Below are 19,585 nucleotides of genomic sequence, written 5' to 3'. Positions count from 1 at the left end.
ACATTATCATGGTGAGCTCTGCGTTATGGCGAGCACAGGGATTATGTTAACACAACAGTGCATTTCACACAGTGCTTTTAGACACCAGCAATCCTCCGTTTTAAAAGAAAATCAGGCAGTACAAAAGAACTCCTCGCATGTTTTTATTTGAATTTATTTAATTTACTTGTTTTAAATAACACTTGAATCGGGACAGTCCTCCAGAGATAAACTATGCTACTTTTAGTTCAGAGGACATCCTAATGTTATGGCTTTAGAGGGGGACAAGAAAAAAAAAATGTGGATAGTGAATTATTACGTTAAAGCACATATTAGTGCTCAACCATGCAAATACATTCTTCACATTTTTTTTTTTAAGAATTATTTCTAAACATAAGATGTTTTCATCATATGTTTGAATTTTTGGCTAAAAGACTACTGTAATTAAAAAAAAAAAAGTGATAATAAAGCTCTGATGGCCAGTTATATATCTAGATATGATCTGGAAGAAGTAGTCTAGGAGTTACCTCGAGGGATGTAATGACAGGTTTGCAACCTTTTTTGGTTAAGGAACCCTACAGTATATTTATATTGTGAAATTCGGAGGAACCCCAACCCTCTCTAATAGCGTGTCTGAGATCAGATGGATTGTAAGGAACCCCAACCCTCTCTAATTGCGTATCTGAGATCAGATGCATTGTAAGGAACCCCAACCCTCTCTAATAGCGCGTCTTAGATCAGATGCATTGTAAGGAACCCCAACCCTCTCTAATAGCGCGTCTTAGATCAGATGCATTGTAAGGAACCCCAACCCTCTCTAATAGCGCGTCTTAGATCAGATAGGGAGGAGTGGCTCAGTGAGTAAAGACACTGACTGGCACTGAGTTTGAAACAGGGGAACCTGGTCCAATTCCTGGTGTCAGCTCCTTGTGACCTTGGGCAAGTCACTTTATCTCCCTGTGCCTCAGGCGCAAAAAAAAAAAAAAAAAAAAAAAAAGATTGTAAACTCCACAGGATGCATTGTAAGGAGCCCCAACCCTCTCTAGTGGTGCATCTGAGATCAGATACATTATAAGGAACCACAACCCTCTGTAATAGCGTGTCGGAGATCAGATACATTGTAAGGAACAACCATATCCGATAGCGCATCTGAGATAAGAATTTACAATGCATCTTATTTGGTTCAATTTAACAAAAGACCTGAAAATTGCAGGGAAACCTAGGGTTTCTAGGAACCCAGGTTGAAAAAGACTGGTTTAGCCACACTGTAGGATTAAAATGCACGCTTGCTAAGAAATCGTACCAAAAGGATTAATTGAATTGATGTTGAACCTGTATAATATAATACCATTACATTTATGTTGAGCTGACCAGCTTGTTTCTAGACCGAGTAGGCCACTTCCCTTAGCAGTCCGACTTACCTGTTGTGTTTTGTTGAAACGATGAATCTCATCCACAAAAAGGATGGTTTTCCTCTTGAAAAGCCTTTGCTCATTCTGGGCTTGCTTGATGAACTCTCGCACGTCATTGGTGGAAGCACTCGTTGCCGACAGGGATACAAACCTGGTGCTGTTCTTGTTGGTATTTTTGGCAATAATATGGGCCAATGTGGTCTGAAAACAAACAGGAAAAGAAACAGATTTACCAGCTTGAAATAAAAACTATTAGTGGGGTTGGGGTGGGGGGGGGAGTTCACAAAGCACTCATTAAATATAGCACAGTATCGTATTAGTCCGTAATATAGACAAAGAAAAGTAAGCTAGAAGTGATACCTTTAATAGCTAACTCGTGCTTAAATAAATTGCAAGCTTAAGAAATATGCCTGGACCTTTGTGATCCTGAAAGCTTGTATTCTTTTTTTAAACCACAAAGTCGTTATTACTCTACCTCACTTTTCGTTGTCTTAAACATTGCACAAATAGAATGGTCCAATCCAGGACCCTGGTGGGCAACAAAGGACCTGGGTGGTCCAAAACAGCACCCACTTTAAATGTTTGTACTGTATGTATTGAAGAGAGAAAATATTATGTTAACTATAAAGTGCTGCGGACAACACACACACACACACACACACACACACACACACACCAGTTTTACTTATTACTGAGATTAAGGCGATATACAGCCCTTTCGAGGCTCAAGGGCGCATATGCCTTAGAAGTACATGTTGCCCATCACTGGTCTAGTGGGTTATCTTGTGTACCAATGAAAGGTGCAATACTGGTAGTGCTCCTTAACAAGAATACAAGTTTACTTGAGTATTTAACCGATTGGCTATCAGAGGTACTTTGGCAAAGGGTTAAGATATTTAGAATAGAAAATAAAATAAGGTATGCTTTAAAATATAAATGAATAAAGATGGTACTGAAAATTATGCAAGAGCAGCAGTTTGTAGTATATTTAAAAAGTGAGGTTTATTTTTGCCGGTTTGAACAACAGCAAATATTGCATTCTATGGTACGTTAAGGCAATTGTAAGGTGCTGTTTCTTTGTCAGGAACACAACACATATTGTAGCAGCAACATAAAGACAGGGTATGAAACTTGTTATTCAATTTAATAGTAATACTGTGATAGTTATCACTATAATGGAGGTGACAGTGGTAAACTCATTGATGTTTTATTGATTAATGTTAATGGCAATCAGTGACGGAATGAATAAATAAATCTTTAAAGGCGACACTGAAATCTAACAGGATCTCTGGGGTAGAACAAGCGAGTTATGATTTGTAATGGAATTGGTCATGTAATGTCAATGCAAATGCCAAGTTTAGGCATCACCAACTATAACATTGTTAATTGTCCAACTGTTGTGTCTAAAAAGAATCTTCAGAGTAATATAATAGAAGAAGCCTTCAGGCAGGGTGTCCAGCACTGGAGCCAAACAACACAGTATTATTACATTCTGCCGTGAAGGGAGTTCCACATTATAACTTGCATTAGATGTACTGTACTGTGTTTTGTATTAAGTGTAAATGTGAAAGAAAGTAGTACTGTAATGGTTCCACAGACATATATGCTTCTGAATAGACGTAACAAGACTATGCTTTCCAACGTTGAGAAAAAAAATAATCCATAATTAGAGGATAATGCTGTGAAAAAAAACCCAGTTGGCTCTCTATGCCTGGAGTGGAATTTAATCTCTACAGACACAGTGTGCGATTAACACTTGCTAAATATCAGCAAAGCATTCAGAACATGTCCCACGACAGCTAATGTTAGTTCACGATCCTATTCCGCATCGCTTCTTAGGCTGGGGCCATGGTGCCTTGAGGCGTGTAGGCTGGTCAGTGAGCGAGCTCATACCTGGCCATGCTGGACGGGCCATGGGGGGCGTCATGGAGCTGGTTCGTCCTCATTGGGCGAACTGCTCACGTGATGTCCTGTCGCGACAAGAAATTCGTTTCAGCTGATTTCTAGCGCAACGCTCGTCCCCTCCCGCCGCATGGACGCAGACACTGCCTTAACACTCGGCATGCGGACGCCTCTGCACGGTCTGCGGTACCATGGCCCCAGCCTTATGCTTCTCCTACCATAGATTTTACACTACAATGTCGGGTTTCAAAAAAATGTAAACCTCAAAAAAGACCTGAAGTTCTATTAGTTTCTGGCATAACTATTATTACATTGGTATACCAGGAACTACATCGCCTGTAGACTATGAGGCAGATTCATTAAGTGCTGAAACGGGAAAGCCCATCAAACCAGGCGTCAACTCCAGTTAACTTGAAATGCCGGAAGAGGTGCGCTAATCTGTATTGGCGCTAGATGAATCTGCTCCATGTCTTCCCTATGATTCAAGAATGGCATTATAGCAATTAACCACATACAAAGTCACAAACTGAAAGTCAACTTGTTGCAACATAAAATAGTACAGAGCAGGACTGTCCACATAAGGCCTCGGCCATGTTAGTTGCTTGCTGGCGGAAGCGCGCTGAGGCGCGCTCCCGCTCAGCACTGAGCCCCTACAGCCGCAATTAGAGCGGCTTTAGTAGGGGCTCACCTGCGCTTCCGCGCGCTTGCGGAAGCGCAGGTCTTAGGGGAATTTAAAATTCCCCCGCTTGCCGGCGAGACAGGCCGGTCACGTGAGCGGTTCGCCCAATGAGGGCGAACCAGCTCCGTGACATCACTGGCCCGCCCCCGGCCAGTGACGAGCCCGCCCCCGGCCCGCCCCCTGCAGGCCCGCTGACGGCGCGTGCGGTAAGCAACCGCAAGGCCAGGGAAAGCACCTGCTTTCCATGAGCCTCAGCGAGCAAGCAGGGAGCATGGACTCAGCCTAACTTAATAGTCGAAAGCGTCTTCTACTTGTAGAGATGCAAAAAAAAAAAAAAAAAAAAAACCCAACATAGTGGAGTCACTTCCATATTTACAGCTGCTGACCCCACTGACCAGGCTATTGTTCTTTAACCCTCTCCAGAAAGAACTAGAAAAATCACACCTGCAAATGCTCTTGGTGGTTACAATGTGACAAGGACAAATGCCGCACTAAGGCCGCGCTTAAAGTCCCAGCGACGGCACGTCAAAACAAATGTATTGAATCCGTCACGTGCGCCAATAGTAGGAGCGACGCCTTGGTCGCGATCGCTGGAAGTCAATGAAAATTGATTTTTTTTAGCGACCGCATTGTGATGTCAGCTGCCATGCGAGCGGTTCAGCCAATGAGGGCGAACCGCTAATGGCCACGCTCCCGCCACGCCCCCGGTCGCCATCTCGTCTCAAACACTATAAGCAAAATTCGTTGCTACAACGGCGACCAATGACATCACGTCGCCAGGACTATAAGCGCGGCCTAACATGTATCATTTATTTACGTAGCGCCAACCATGTACGCGGCGCTTAACAAAAATTACAATACAATGTAAATAAATGACAAAACAATGGGGATAAGTGCAACAGCTAAATGACTACACAAGGCAAAAGAACATGGCAAACCCAGAAAGAGTTTGGCGATCTGGCCTATCTCAATGTAAAGCTTATTTGAATAACATGGGAGAAAGATGAATTGAATAATAACTAGTGACGTTTGACAGTGCTGCACAGTCAGTCTCACGCGGTTCGTTGTCGAATATATCCGACCGGGAACCGCTGCTTAGAAATCTAGAGCAAAGGTCCCTAGCCACAACTATTAACCCCCGCCAACGCTGCTTTAATCCTCTCACTGCTACAAGGAGCTGCACCGAAGGCAGGCGGCAAAACAACACAGGAGTTATCTGTTTGTATGATGGTATTATGCCATGTGCATTGATTTTGAACAAACCATGTACACACATTTTACCGGCTGGGTCTGCAACACTATGCTCTGACTTGATCCCTTTCATGTCCTCGCATTTCACCCCGTCATAATTTGTCCTGGTTTGTTTGGGTCTCCTGTGACCCTCCTTATCCCCATCTTCTCACCCCCACAAATAACTCAATAAACCGCAGGAATTGAAGGATTGCTGGCTCTTGAGCAACAGCTGGGGATGGAAAAATACGAGCGTAGGTGCTAATAATAAATAAGCCCACAGTATTTTTGCTGATTATAAAAGGTATTTCATGCTTTCACTGCAAGCCGTTTTATGAAAATATTGACCTATACTAACCATGAGATTGAGACCAGATTTGACTATTTAAATAAAAAAAAAAAGATATGATCTACACGACAAAATAATCTAAAAAATAAAGAAGGAAATTACGAGGAATCTTTTAAATGCATTGCTAAAAGTGTATTGCGCAAAATGGGGGGGTGGGAGGGGGAGCAAGATTTTCCCGGGGGATGGAGCAGCACTTAAATTAAATGCCGGAGGATCGCACAAGGCCTCTGTAAGTTACGTTACCTGATCTCCAGTGGCTTTTGGCGACACGTCACCAGGGCAACAGCGTCAAATGACACCGTGGGGTCACATGACGTTGTGACGTCAGAAACGCCGGTGACAAGATAAGGGGAGGGGAAGGGCGCACGAGCAGGCAAGGGGGGGAGGAGAAACAGACTAAAAAGGTTTGTGCACCCCTGTATTAGACTACAACTACTTGTAGTACCGACTTGTTATGATCATATCCTCTCTTATTCGCCTCTTTTCTTATGTTAATAATCAAATGTAACTTGTAATTTACATATAGTTTTCCCGTTCCAATTTCTTTTTTAAATACGTTTGAAGCAGTGGGTCTCTAGCGCTGAACCCCACTTCTGCTCCAGGGACCCCCTACTTCCTGAGATACTTACCTCCGTATGGGGTGCCTTAGCTCCTCCACAGGTTTAAAAAAGGTCCTGGTCACGCGGGCCAATAGGAAGCCGCGAGGGAAGACGTCATTTAAGCCGCCATTTCGATAGCCCCACACAGCCCAGCCGGAACTGCTATTGAGGTCTCTCAGGAAGCAGGGGGTCCGTGGAGCTCAACAACAGTTCAGCTCCGGAGACCCCCTGCTTCCCACCTATAACTATATATAAAAGTCGGAACGCAGGATTGCCGCTTTAAACAGTGATTTTTCGGAAATGTTTCACTCTGGTTCTATGGCATAAATACTGAATAAATATTTACAAAACCACTGGCTTCAGAGGTTGGATTTTTTATTTATTTATTTTTTTAAATCAGGTAATGTATAATTACTTTGTATAAAACATACAAAAACATTTTGCATTGAAATCACCAAAGCGCCACCTGCTGCCTAAGGCTAAGGCCCCGCTCCCAGAGTCAGCGCACCTGCGCTGCTGACAGGCGGTGCGCTGACACTACACAGACCGCGATCTGCGGTCTGTAGGGAGCGGGAGCCGGAGCGGGAGGTGGGCGGGAGGTGGGAGGTTTGATCGGGAGGTGGGCGGGAGGTGGGAGGTTTGACAGGGAGGGGGGGCGTGGCTTGAGCGGAGCGACCCGCTACTCTCCCCCCCCTCCCTCCACGGACTCGGGCTGGAGCTGGAAAGTAAGTTGAAACACACACACGCAGGCACTCATTCATACACACACACACACACGCGCACACACACACACAGGCAGGCACTCACGCACTCATACACACACACGCGCGCACACACAGGCAGGCACTCATACACACACACACACACACACACACACAGACAGAGGCAGGCACTCAGGCACACACACACACACAGACAGGCACTCACGCACTCAGACACATACACACACAGACAGGCACGCACGCACTCAGACACACACACAGAGAGGCACTCACCTGCTTTCACTCCACACTCCTCCCCGCTCCCCGAAGCCTCTCCTCCTCCCGAAGCCTCCCCTCCCCATTGGCTCACAGCCACACACGTCACGCTTCAACGCTAGGAAACACCATTCTCTGGTGTCTCCAGCGGCTGACGCGCTACAGGCGTGTAGTCAGCTGTGCAGCCAGGGGGGACCGGGACCGGCTCGCGAGGATTCCCCTGCTGGTGGGGAACTCGCGACCCGCCGCCCGCGCCAACGAGCGCAGCGGGACCGAGGCCTAAATCCAAAACATCTGTAGCAACATGCTTAATGATCAGAAAATAATATTCTATGTACAGTACAGAGAAGACATTGTCGCTGAACTATCCCAAACATCAAAGAACATTTAAACATTCTTAGTGAGAGAAAGCAGTTTACATACATTATAGTGATTCAGACTAAACTAGAAGCATATAAACAAAAACAATGAAGCAACAAGAGATCTACATTAAAATATTTTATAACCAACCTTTAAAACCTGGTTCTTGGTCCTCATTCTCCAAAGAGTCAATGAGTCGCAAAGACTAGCTTTAGTACAGTAACCACAACTTGGTTATGCTGCCATAAGTGACAAGGCGAGATAGTATGATATTTACATGTTCAGATAGGATTTATACCATTTACTAAGATATCATGTTTCATTATCATCCAGATATGTTTGCATAGTGCAACAAAATATATGTTTGTGCGTTATGGAAATTCGGATTATTACGGTTTTCTTCTTAGCGGGGAAATTCGGAGAAATCGTAATGCGTTGCTGAAAGTGTATAGACTAGAACTACTTTTAATAATAATAATAATTATAATAATAGCATGTTCTTGTATAGCGCTGCTAGTTTTACGTAGAGCTTTACAGAGACATTTTTGAAGGGACAGGTCCCTGCCCTGTGGAGCTTACAATCTATGTTTTTTGTGCCTGAGGCACAGGGAGATAAAGTGACTTGCCCAAGGTCACAAGCCCAAGTTTGTAAAAGGCAGGTGTGAAGAGGCCGATTCAATAATGTCTCTAAATCCCAAGCACTCACTATATTTTAGTAACTGTATACGATGCAGTAGGTTCTTGTAGCCGTGTCAGCCCATTGAAATTGTGCAAAAATAAATGAATACTTCAATAGTGATACCTCTATTATGGACTGATAGAGTATAAATGAAACATAAGCTTTCAAGATCTAAAGCGCTTTGCTCTCAAAAGCTTGTTATTTTTAGCTGCCGAGACATTGCCGCCAACACATTTCCCAGAGCCCAGGACTACAGTTTCAACAGGACCCCCTCCCCCCCTTCTCTTTGCCACCAGGCCCCGTCTCTCACCAGCTGCGGGCCTCCCTCACTGTCCCGTGCCCAGCCTCTCTCTCATGTCGGTGCACGCCGGAAGCTTGCCCAGCAACCAGCGTTCGCCGGCGTCAGAGGCCCGCCGCACACCAGAGGCAAAGAGAGTGAGGGAGAGGCCGGCCCGCAGATGGGGAGAGACCCGTGGCCCGGCGGCAACGAGAGGACCGGTACATGGCAAAGAAATTGGGTCCAACCTCTGGCCGGGCTCTGCTTCCAGCGCCGGCCGGTCCACCAGACCCAAGACACTTGTCTCGGCTCTCCTCCTGTCGGCTGCCCTGCCGAGGACACCCCAGGTTCCAGAGATACTTATCGGTTTAGTTGCCAGTATTCTTCTCTCGTTTTGGGAATTTAATATGGCCACCAAATCTTGCAGGTCCCCTGGCCCAAAAGGAAGGTTTCTGCTTCCTATTGAATGGGCATTTGTGTGTCCAGTGAGAAAATCAATAAGTATCGCTGGAACAGAGGGAGTCACTGGAGTGAAAGAAGAATGTGGGAAAACTCCAAAGGATCCCAATGTCACAATGCTGTAAAGAAAAACAAATCTCAATTTAGCAGTATTGCTGCTTTTATACATGGGGATGAAAAGAGAGGTAGCGCGCAGATAATGTATGCTTGCACCAACTTCCATTTAAATTGAAACTAAGTAAATGCATTACAATCTCAACATGAACCTACCCGAGTAAGGCAGGAAAGGCCATGTAAAGTATCAAATAAAAGGTCAGTTCTTAAAGTTTTTGATACATTATAATGAATGTTATGAATTAGGGAAACAAGAGGAGTACAAAGATGTTTGTGCTCCAAAATAAAATTCACTTATGGGCACACTATGTGAGTGTAAAATGTAACTTTTAATAGGTATACTTAAAACATATATTAACGTAACACTAAATGTAATGAACATGCGCAGTAATGGCAATGTTCGCAAAGGAGTCTATTATCCTGCGCATGCGCAGTAACCTCCCGTGATTGGCGCCGATCTCCGTTATCCACCTTTTCAGTCATAATGCCTGTCCAAGGTCCCAGCACCAATATGACATTCAGTAACTATGTCATCGGCATGTTAATGTAGGTAATTCTCTGTGATTTAAGCAGCTAAGCGGACGCTCTTTGCGCATGCGCTATTGCGATGAGTCTGTCCGTCGCCATGACGACCTAAGCATTTAAATAGCTTCTGCTTCCCCTCCCATGCAAAATTGTCCCTGACGAAGCTCCATAGTAGGAGGGAAACGCGCGTTGGATGCGTTACTATGTCATCAACCCCTGTTATGGGGTTGTTTTAATACAGTGCGCTATTACCAGTATTTTCACTAGCATAGCCGTATATATAAAAACAGTGTAGCTAGCAGGGTTGGCTCTATGGATATTATCACTGTCTATGGACACATCGTAGCCCTATCCCTGCTGCAGCATCTGATTAATCACTTACTGTGCTAGTGAATGCAAGTGTTGGGCATTTATTTTCACAAGCATAGCCATATATTTAACAGTGTAGCTGGCAGAGCTGGCTCTATTGACACTACCACTACAATCCATGGATTTATTGTAGCCGCATCGCTGCTGCAGCTTTTGGCTGATTATGTATTGTGCTAGTGATTACAATTGTTGATTATTCTGACTCACCTTGCCTGGTTGCACTTTGTTCAGCCTCCCAGGTTTCAGCTATAATTTTCTACTGGAACTTTCATATATATGTGAGGCTAACTCTGCTGCATGTGTGCATATCATTTAATCGATTTTTAAGGTTCATTACATTTAGTGTTACGGTAATATATGTTTTAAGTATACCTATTAAAAGTTACATTTTACACTCACATAGTGTGCACATAAGTGAATTTGCTTTTGGAGCACAAACATCTTTGTACTCCTCTTGTTTCCCTGATTCACTTCAATTCAGTCGCACCTATTGTTTTTGATAATTATCGCTTATATATATATATCATTTATGTACATTCCAATCAGTATGATTTAGTAGATCACTCCCTATCCCCCCTCTCTTTTATGTTATGAATTACAAACAAAAACTTTGCATTGAACTAGATGTGCAGTTTGTGTGTGTGTGGAATGATCTTTGATTCTTAGGACCATTGGTAAATTGTAAAACTAGTAAGCATCCAGTAACATTACCCAGAAATAATAGTGCAGCAGCCCAGTCTTGACAAGGAATCAGTTAAAAACAGCAGTTCTTCCTAATTGTCCTTTTAAACCTCTGGGGCTCAGAGGTACCAAGACTTTGGGAGGCCTTTCCTGTAGGCGTCACTCCTCCAGCAGCTTAGTGTTGTTATGGCAACGTGCCACCATGTGACGTCGGGTCGCCATGACAAAACGACGCTGCAGGAGGAGAACCGCTGTAGAGAAGGTACAGAAAGAGACACCACACACACACACCTTACCTTGGTGAGGTCCGGGGACTCGGCAGCTCCCTCCTCCAGTCGGGTGGAAGTTGGATCCCGGTGCCGACAGGAAGAGGGAGAGTATAGCAGAAAGTGACCACCAGGCTGCTACATGGGGAGCCGCAGCACCGGCCCACCGCAACCTATGGTGGTCACCTAACCTTGGGGCCCCTAGGCCCGTGCCTAGTGGGTAATCCGGCACTGCTCCCAGCCTCTCTTCCCGAGATACATGGCAGTAAAATTAGCTCGGTTTAATCCCCTCCAAGGGAAACAGACGGATTTAAATCTCCCGCATCAAGCTGGCCAATAGGAAAGCACGTAGCTACTTTAATGGTATATAGCAGGAATGGGAGATCCTAGGAGCGAAAGAGTGTGTATCAGCTCCAGGGACCCCATGGATCACATCCTGGAAATCAGGAAGTGGGGGGGGGGGGATGATGTGGAAATGCTGCATTAAAACAACAATGGGAAGACAATTACCTGCATTTTGGAATTAGGCTGACAAACAACAGGTGATTAACCAGTGGTTGAAGAGTTACTGTCCTTGGTTAATATAAAATCTACATTTATTACACACTTACAAAGTTTATGTAAGAAAAAATAAGTTGGGAAAAGCTCTTTGTATTGTATACTGAAAGCTGTAAGCAGAGTTTATACTAAAAAAAAAAATAGATAAGTGGTAGGATTTATTTTTCTTTAAAAAAGATAGCGGAACCAAGTTATACAGTTGTTCTATGGATGTAAATCAAAAGTATTGGTGATCCCTTCTACTTATGGATATTGCATTACGATCACTGAATAACTAACAAAGACAATCTGGCCCCCATGATTGATATTACCTGAAGGTAACCCAACACCCGAGTGTCCAAATATTTACAAAGCGTCCAAATGTTTACAAAGCGTCCATAAAATTGCTCAGGTCAGTGGCTCATGTCCACGGTATTGTGTCTCTAATATAAACAAAAAAAACCTTATTTAATACTTTTCGAAACTCAGATAACAAGACACCTTCAGTGTTATCCCACTACAGTGCTTCAAAAACGAACCCAGGTCACAAAGATGGGTGAGGGAGGCACTCCTATGGACACAGAGCACCCACCTTGCCACAGCCGGGAGGCCCCCAGAGTATGATGGATGGAATATCATTGGCCTGCAGCAGGGTCCTGAGCATGGTGTCCTCTCCTAGCACCTTGTTCTGGCCCATGAAATCCTCTAGGTTGCAGGGTCTCATCTTGTCCGCTAAGGGTTTACCGTCCAGTTTCTCAGCCAGGTTCTTCTCTTTCTGGTGGTCCCCATGTTGGGGCTGTTGCAGCCCGAAAGCTGCTCCTGCCCTCTGCTGACCATTGACGTTAATTGCTACTATGTTTAACCCCTGCTTTTTGCGGTCTGCCTCAGTCCTGCTTGGGGACGCCAGAGAAAAGTGAGAGGAGGAGGCTTCAACTGGCCCGTCGGTGGCTCTTTGTTTTTGAAAGACAGGAAAGTTGGGTGCTGCCGAGCCCTGCTGTCTCCCAAGATGGGCTCCTTCAACTACTCCCTGCTCGTGGGAGGAGAGGCGCCTTTTCTTGCCTGACATCCCCCCACTGGGCTTAGGCTGCAGACAGTTATCAAGGTGGTAGTTGATCTGTGCGGCTGGTATCTCTAGGGCACATACCGGGCATTGTACAGTGCTATCTGAGCCACCACCTTGTGGCATTGGCACCTGAGCTACCGGATCCATCCTGCACGCCAACCCCCAGAAGCAGCCGACTGATAAATAACTCTACCAAACACCAAGACCCTTCCCTACTAAATACCACAAAAAGGTCTGCTGAACAAGGCCAGGCACAATCAGAGCCCAGGAGAGATTGGGAACACAGACTTCACTTAACTACCACACTCCCATGGAATATGGATACCAAACACTATCATACCAGAGCCCAAAAGAAGATGCTCAACAAGAGGTGGCCTTATAACTGACCCAATTATAGGCACTGCTGATCAAAACTGTGCTTAACACTCCCTGAGAGGATGCTTATCAAAAGTTGACCTTATTAGACCCCAAGATATACGGGTGACCCTAAGACAACCCTGCTCACGAAAACCTGACTGTATATCACCCCAGGAAAGATAGCTGTCCAAGATCAAGCCCAACTCCCCTAAGAGTGCTGACCCTATAATGCCCCCAGAGAAACTACAGATACTATAACTCCCCAAGAACTGACCTTATAACTCAGACTGATGTGTCCCTGAGAGTCAGGGACAGATACAACCCGGAAGAGACTGATATCCTCATGTAGAGACAGAAAGCGCATTCACCCTCACAGACCGGTCACCAAGCTCGGCTCCCCTACAATCCTGACTTCTCTCCTTCATAAGCCCTGCTTCTCCCTGCAGCCCGGGTCTCCTTCTCCTCTCACAAACATGCACAGATGCGGGGAAAGGTTATTATCAAGGCAGGTCAGATAGACTAGGCACTGCTGCACCTTACAGAAATGTGGGAGGAGGAAAATAAATTACTTGTAAATCAATTCCCGCTAAAATAGGACCTTTGACCAGATGCAGTAACAGCAGCAGCCTCTTCCTGCTCCGTCACATGTGGAGCTGGCTGTCCGGACTAAAGCACCATGGGAGATGTAGTTCTGATTCAACTGCTCCTCCCCTTGCAGAAAAGTAGCTACTCTGTGCAGCAAAACACATATGTAACAGTACTGCATGTATACTGACTGCTCTGTGCAGGAAAACATATGTAACAGCACTGCATGTATACTGACTGCTCTGTGCAGGAAAACATGTAACAGCACTGCATGTATACTGACTGCTCTATGCAGGAAAACATGTAACAGCACTGTATGTATACTGACTGCTCTGTGCAGGAAAACATGTAACAGCACTGCATGTATACTGACTGCTCTGTGCAGGAAAACATATGTAACAGCACTGTATGCATACTGACTGCTCTGTGCAGCAAAACACATATGTAACAGCACTGTATGCACACTGACTGCTCTGTGCAGGAAAACATGTAACAGCACTGTATGCATACTGACTGCTCTGTGCAGCAAAACATATGTAATAGCACTGCATGCATACTGACTGCCCTCTGTGCACAAAACATATGTAATATCACTGTATGCATACTGACTGCCCTCTGTGCACAAAACATATGTAATAGCACTGTATGCATACTTACTGCCCTCTGTGCACAAAACATAAGTAATAGCACTGCATATATACTGACTGCTCTGTGCAGGAAAACATATGTAACAGCACTGCATGTACAGTATACTGACTGCTCTGTGCAGGAAAACATGTAACAGCACTGTATGTATACTGACTGCTCTGTGCAGGAAAACATATGTAACAGCACTGCATATATACTGACTGCTCTGTGCAGGAAAACATATGTAACAGCACTGCATATATACTGACTGCTCTGTGCAGGAAAACATATGTAACAGCACTGCATGTATACTTACTGCTCTGTGCAGGAAAACATATGTAACAGCACTGCATATATACTGACTGCTCTGTGTAGCAAAACATATGTAACAGCACTGTATGCATACTGACTGTTCTGTGCAGGAAAACATATGTAACAGCACTGTATGCATACTGACTGCTCTGTGCAGGAAAACATATGTAACAGCACTGTATGCATACTGACTGCTCTGTGCAGGAAAACATATGTAACAGCACTGCATGTATACTGACTGCTCTGTGCAGGAAAACATGTAACAGCACTGTATGTATACTGACTGCTCTGTGCACAAAACATATGTAATAGCACTGCATGCATACTGACTGCTCTGTGCACAAAACATATGTAATAGCACTGTATGCATACTGACTGCCCTCTGTGCACAAAACATATGTAATAGCACTGCATGCATACTGACTGCCCTCTGTGCACAAAACATACAGTGGCGACAACCTTTATTCTAACTCGGCTAGCTCCGCGAATTTCAGATTATCCTGGTTTTGTGTCGTTTTCGCCCGGAGTGAATTGCGTTATTTTCGCGCCCGTGATTTAAGCATTTTATTCTCGCTGTCTGCAATACTGCAATGCCGTGTAAAAACTCATGGGGGCGTTTGCGAGCTGTTGTCTTTGAAGTCTAATACCTTCTGCTCATTCTGACTTAGCCGCGCTGGTTTGAAATGGCTTTCTCCGCCATTACGGTCAATGATAGGACCCTCCTCGCCGGCGTGACCCTTTCTCGTCGCCATTACTGGTCGGACCCTGTTGGGGTCAAGTGAGAGGGTTCCTAACATCTATAGGCAAAATGAATTTTATTTCAAGGTGCCCTAGAACAGAAGTTCCCACGCCAATTGGCCGTGAACTTGACCGAGGCCCTAGTTCCCACGCCAATTGCGCGATAACCCTGACTCCGTTCTGTTGCCACGAGAGGGTCGCTATTTGCCATGCAATCCTGCCTGAACTAGGACTACATGGTGACCGAATCTGAGCCCTCTAGGTTGAACAGAACCGGAGTTATGGGTTCCAGGTTTCTGTTCATTCTGACTTAGCCGTTTCAAAGCAGCGCGGCTTTCTCCGCCATTACGGTCAATGGTAGGACCCTCCTCGCCGGCGTGACCCTTTCTCGTCGCCATTACTGGTCGGACCCTGTTGGGGTCAAGTGAGGGGGTTCCTAACATCTATAGGCAAAATTAATTTTATTTCTAGGTGCCCTAGAACAGAAGTTCCCACGCCAATTGCCCTAGTTCCCACGCCAATTGCGCGATCATCAAGGGACTGATGCTGTGACCAGAGTCTACCCCACCACTTGTGTGAAAAAAAATCCCCATGGAATTTAAAATGGCTGCCCAGCTGAAGTCAAATACAGACTCTGCAACAATGGGGGAGAAAATGTGTTCCTGGTGTAACAATGAGGAACCCTCAACCAACCACACCAGGGAAGCAGAGCTGGAAACAGTAAGTGATGATCACTTGACCAACCCTGAAGATACCATGCAAACTACCAGCCATGTCTGTGAACAATTAAAACTGAAGAGAGAACATAATGCTGAGCTACAGAAGACTGCTCACAATTTACTCTTTGGCCAGGACCGAATTAGATGATCTAAAGACTGCGCTAGATACTGCAATTGCTACTAATGCCACCACGGTGGAAAAAACGAGCAAATCTGATTGAATAATTGCAAATCTGAAACAGAAGTATGAAGAGGCACTGAAAGAGATTAGTCTCTTTCAGCAAGAGGTTCACAGTTGCCATAAAGAGGTGGAAGTCTATCAGAATGAGGTTCACACTCTTCGCTTAGGACTGAATACCTCACACCATGAGGTCAACAGTGTCCGGACAGAGGTGGACATATCGCAGAACGAGGTTCATACTCTCCGCATAGCACTGGATGCCTCACACTAAGAGATCAGCAGTTGCCGCACAGAACTGGAAGTCTCTATAAAGGGACTTCACTGTCTTGCTGAGGAGCTGGGCATCTCTCAAAAAGCTATCAATCTTAGTATGGATCTTAAAGTCTCTCAGAAGGAGCTTCACACCCTCAACCAAGAGATAGAAGCCTCACGCCAAGAGACCGGGAGTCTTAACTCAGAAGTGCGTAAGTGGAAGGAGGACTATGAAGAGGCCCTCAAATTGATAGAGTCTGTAAAAAGAGAAAATACAAGTCTGAAAGAAGAAAATTCTGATTTAACTGACCACGTCAATTAAAAGAAGGAAAAGCTGCACGAGCTACAAAAAATAAAGAAACTATTGGAAGATGAAAAGTTTGAAGCATTGGAGCAACACACACAAGCAGAGCACCTACTGCAGAACCAACTGCACCTCCAGAATGCTGAGGAGAAGCAGCAACTCTGCAGGATGAAAATCTGCAGGCTGCTAAAAAAGTACAAGTGCTGCAGGAACGTCTGATTACCCAGTGTGTCCCCACAGAGCAGCATGAGGAACTGAAGGCAACCCTGAACAACACCAGTGCTTCGCTGGAGGCCAAGCTTAGAGGTCAGGTGACTCGGTACAAGAGGGAGCACAAGAAGGTCCAGAAACAGAGGCAAGCAGATGCAGCCCTAGCGAAGAAATTCACACTGCTCCACAATATAATGAAGGATATGTGGAAGCAAGCTCAGAGAAAGCACAGTGTAGAGATAAAGACCCTGAGAACAGAATTGCAGGAAGCACTCAAGAAACAAGGATCTCTCGCTGATGAGCTGAACTTGCAGCAAAGCCTAGAAGTGGCAGAGCTAAAACTGGCAGCTAAACACACATCCCAACAACTTGCAGCTCTGCAGAAGCAGATTGTTGAGCTCAAGATACAGCTCGCCAAAAAGGAAGAGAGTGAAGAGGTGTCTGTTCATCAAGTGGGCAGCCTTACACTGCGCTATGAGGCCAAGATGGGCGATGACCGCAAATTGCTTTACCACATGAACAATGAGAGGGCCCGGCTGCAGCTGGAGCTGGACAACGTACAGGAGGAGCACCGGCAGCTGCAGATCAGAAATAGAGAAAATGAAACAGATTTAAGCCTTGCTCTGAGTCAACTGGGAGATGTGGAATCGCAAATCAACTCCAAAGAAGCTGAACTGGCAACTGCATTGAGTGGAAAAAAAAGTACAGAAGGACAGCTTCAAGAGCTGAAAACTCAAATAGCTATTCTTGAATGCTCTTTAAGTGATACCATGAAGTGGCATGAGTTTAGGATAGTAGAAATAGATTCCAGACATCAGACAGAATTCAAACGTAAGCTGACAGAGGCTTTGCAAGACCTGAGCAAGGGTTACAAGAAATGGACATTTAGTGCTAAATTGGAGTCCATGGAAAGATGGAGAGAGAAAGCTATTTGCGTAAACGCTCTGCGACTGTCACCATACAGTCTGCCTACAAAGAAAGAATCGCCCGACACAAGGGAAAACTCATGACCAAGCGGTCAGTACAAAGACTGTAAAGTCCTCCTCGAGTGACTGATCTCAATCACCTTCTGGAGGAGACACTAATAACCTAGAGAAAGGGCCCCAATCCCAGCGGGACTGAGGTTCTCGTACTCCATCCAATCTCATTCGTGCCACAGAGATATCTCGAGTGAGAGTGGAAGGATGGGCTTCGGCCATGGTAAACCCAAGCTTCCCACAAACAGGGGAGGTATCTAACAGGGTCTTATCCCTGTTTGAGAGAAACTGCCTCTAAATCCAGCAGGGAGCTGGTTAATTGCAGGCAGGCCACATTAGAGCTCCAAGCCACCTGGCCACATTAGAGCTCCAAGAAAAGCCTCCTGTTGGAAACAGGAGAGAGATTCCTGAGTTCACAATTGGGCTGACACAGGAAAGCAGAGAAGCCTGCACACATACAATGTCTTGAGCACAATGGTGTGCTGAGATCAATACACCCTGAGATCTATATTTCCTGGACACAGAGGACGCAGGAAACTGCCAGAGACTGACATGGAGGGCCACCTGCTTAAGGTACCTCCTGAGACTTTGGGGTGATAGGCTGGTAATGGGAATATCCCTCCAGTCCTGCATATAGGGTCTGGGGAAATAAGATAGCCCTTACAAAGGGATAGGGGGTTTGTTATTCTGTTGTTTTTGTATATTTTGCCTGGATAAAGGAACAGGCTCAATAAAGCAAATATATCATTTCACCCTAAAACAGTCTCCATTTCCACACATCTCTTACAATGTCAATGGGAGTATCTCCCACATATTCATCACAGTTTTCTCTGGGGAGATGGCAGCTGGGAGAAAGCATGGCTAGTGAAACGTTGGAAATCTATATACTGTAGCGTCGCTAAAAACCTCCAGCCAAGATTATCTTACAGTATGTAAAGAGCACCTTCATCACCAATGTTCATAAACATTTGTCAAAAAAAGTCTCCAAATATTGGCAAACTACAATCTTTCCAAAGAACTTGAGAAAATTCCAATACATTGATGAATCTGAAAATTCCCAAATAGTCTTTACTTGAATGTTTTGTCAATTTGCAAGCGGTTTAAAATAAATGGTGGAGTCTTTTGCGCACCATTACAAAACCAGTAGTGAGAGCACAAAGAAAATCCTATGTTGACGCACTCCTCACATTGGTACATTTTTGATATTAATACTGTAGGTAAACCTTCATTATTGTTTGATAATTATACTGCAATACCACTAAGTGACATATCCATCTAGAAGGTTTATCTAAAGATTGGCAACTTGATTAGCAAATGAAAGCCTTCACTAGAAAGTGTGGGTACTGTATACAAGACCTAGATCTCAATAAAGTACTAGTAATGTATACCAAATGAATTCTATAAACTACACATTTAGAAGCCTACACAGGCATTGGTAATGAATGGTCCAACCTGTAGAAAAATACCTAATCATCATCATCAAAGGACTGCTTTAAATATAAAACTCCACCTTAAATCATTTCTAGATTAACATACATACTTAAACACAAAACATAATTATACTATATGCACAATACAAACTATAATCTTAGTGAAAAGATACGTGTGATTAAAAGACTGACTTTTTGCTGGATCTCAATAGATAAATGAAGGTGATAATGTATGCATTGCTGGTGATCAAAGATCATACCGTTTGAAATCCCGTAGTATTCCCCCCTTCCTTGCTATAGTTCTGCTGCAGACGTGAGAATAATAAAGGGGATATTTAGGAATTAGGTAGAAGAGCTTCTATATCTGGCTAATAGAGGTCTAGTTATCTGGCATATCTGGCATATCTGGCATATCTGGCATATCTGGCATAAATTG

The 19,585-nt window shown here is 44.6% G+C and overlaps 2 protein-coding genes across 2 annotated transcripts in view; one reads left to right on the top strand and one right to left on the bottom strand.

Moving 5' to 3' along the window:
- The window catches only part of WRNIP1 (WRN helicase interacting protein 1), a 72,034-nt gene extending 58,565 nt beyond the window's left edge, over positions 1-13,469 (bottom strand). The window contains exons 1-2 of the mRNA XM_075585827.1: positions 11,987-13,469; positions 1,401-1,592 (exon numbers count right to left, since the gene is read on the bottom strand). Of these exons, the coding sequence (XP_075441942.1) occupies positions 1,401-1,592; positions 11,987-12,604 (810 nt within the window). The 5' untranslated portion in view covers positions 12,605-13,469. The remainder of the gene's footprint in view (positions 1-1,400; positions 1,593-11,986) is intronic.
- The window catches only part of MYLK4 (myosin light chain kinase family member 4), a 159,728-nt gene that overhangs the window by 1,691 nt on the left and 138,452 nt on the right, over positions 1-19,585 (top strand). The window lies entirely within an intron of this gene.

Source organism: Ascaphus truei, chromosome 2 (genome assembly GCF_040206685.1).
Source record: "Ascaphus truei isolate aAscTru1 chromosome 2, aAscTru1.hap1, whole genome shotgun sequence".
NCBI classification, from domain to species: Eukaryota; Metazoa; Chordata; class Amphibia; order Anura; family Ascaphidae; genus Ascaphus; species Ascaphus truei.
Note: the sequence above shows the minus strand (reverse complement) of the source record. Positions and strands in the feature narration are given on the sequence as shown.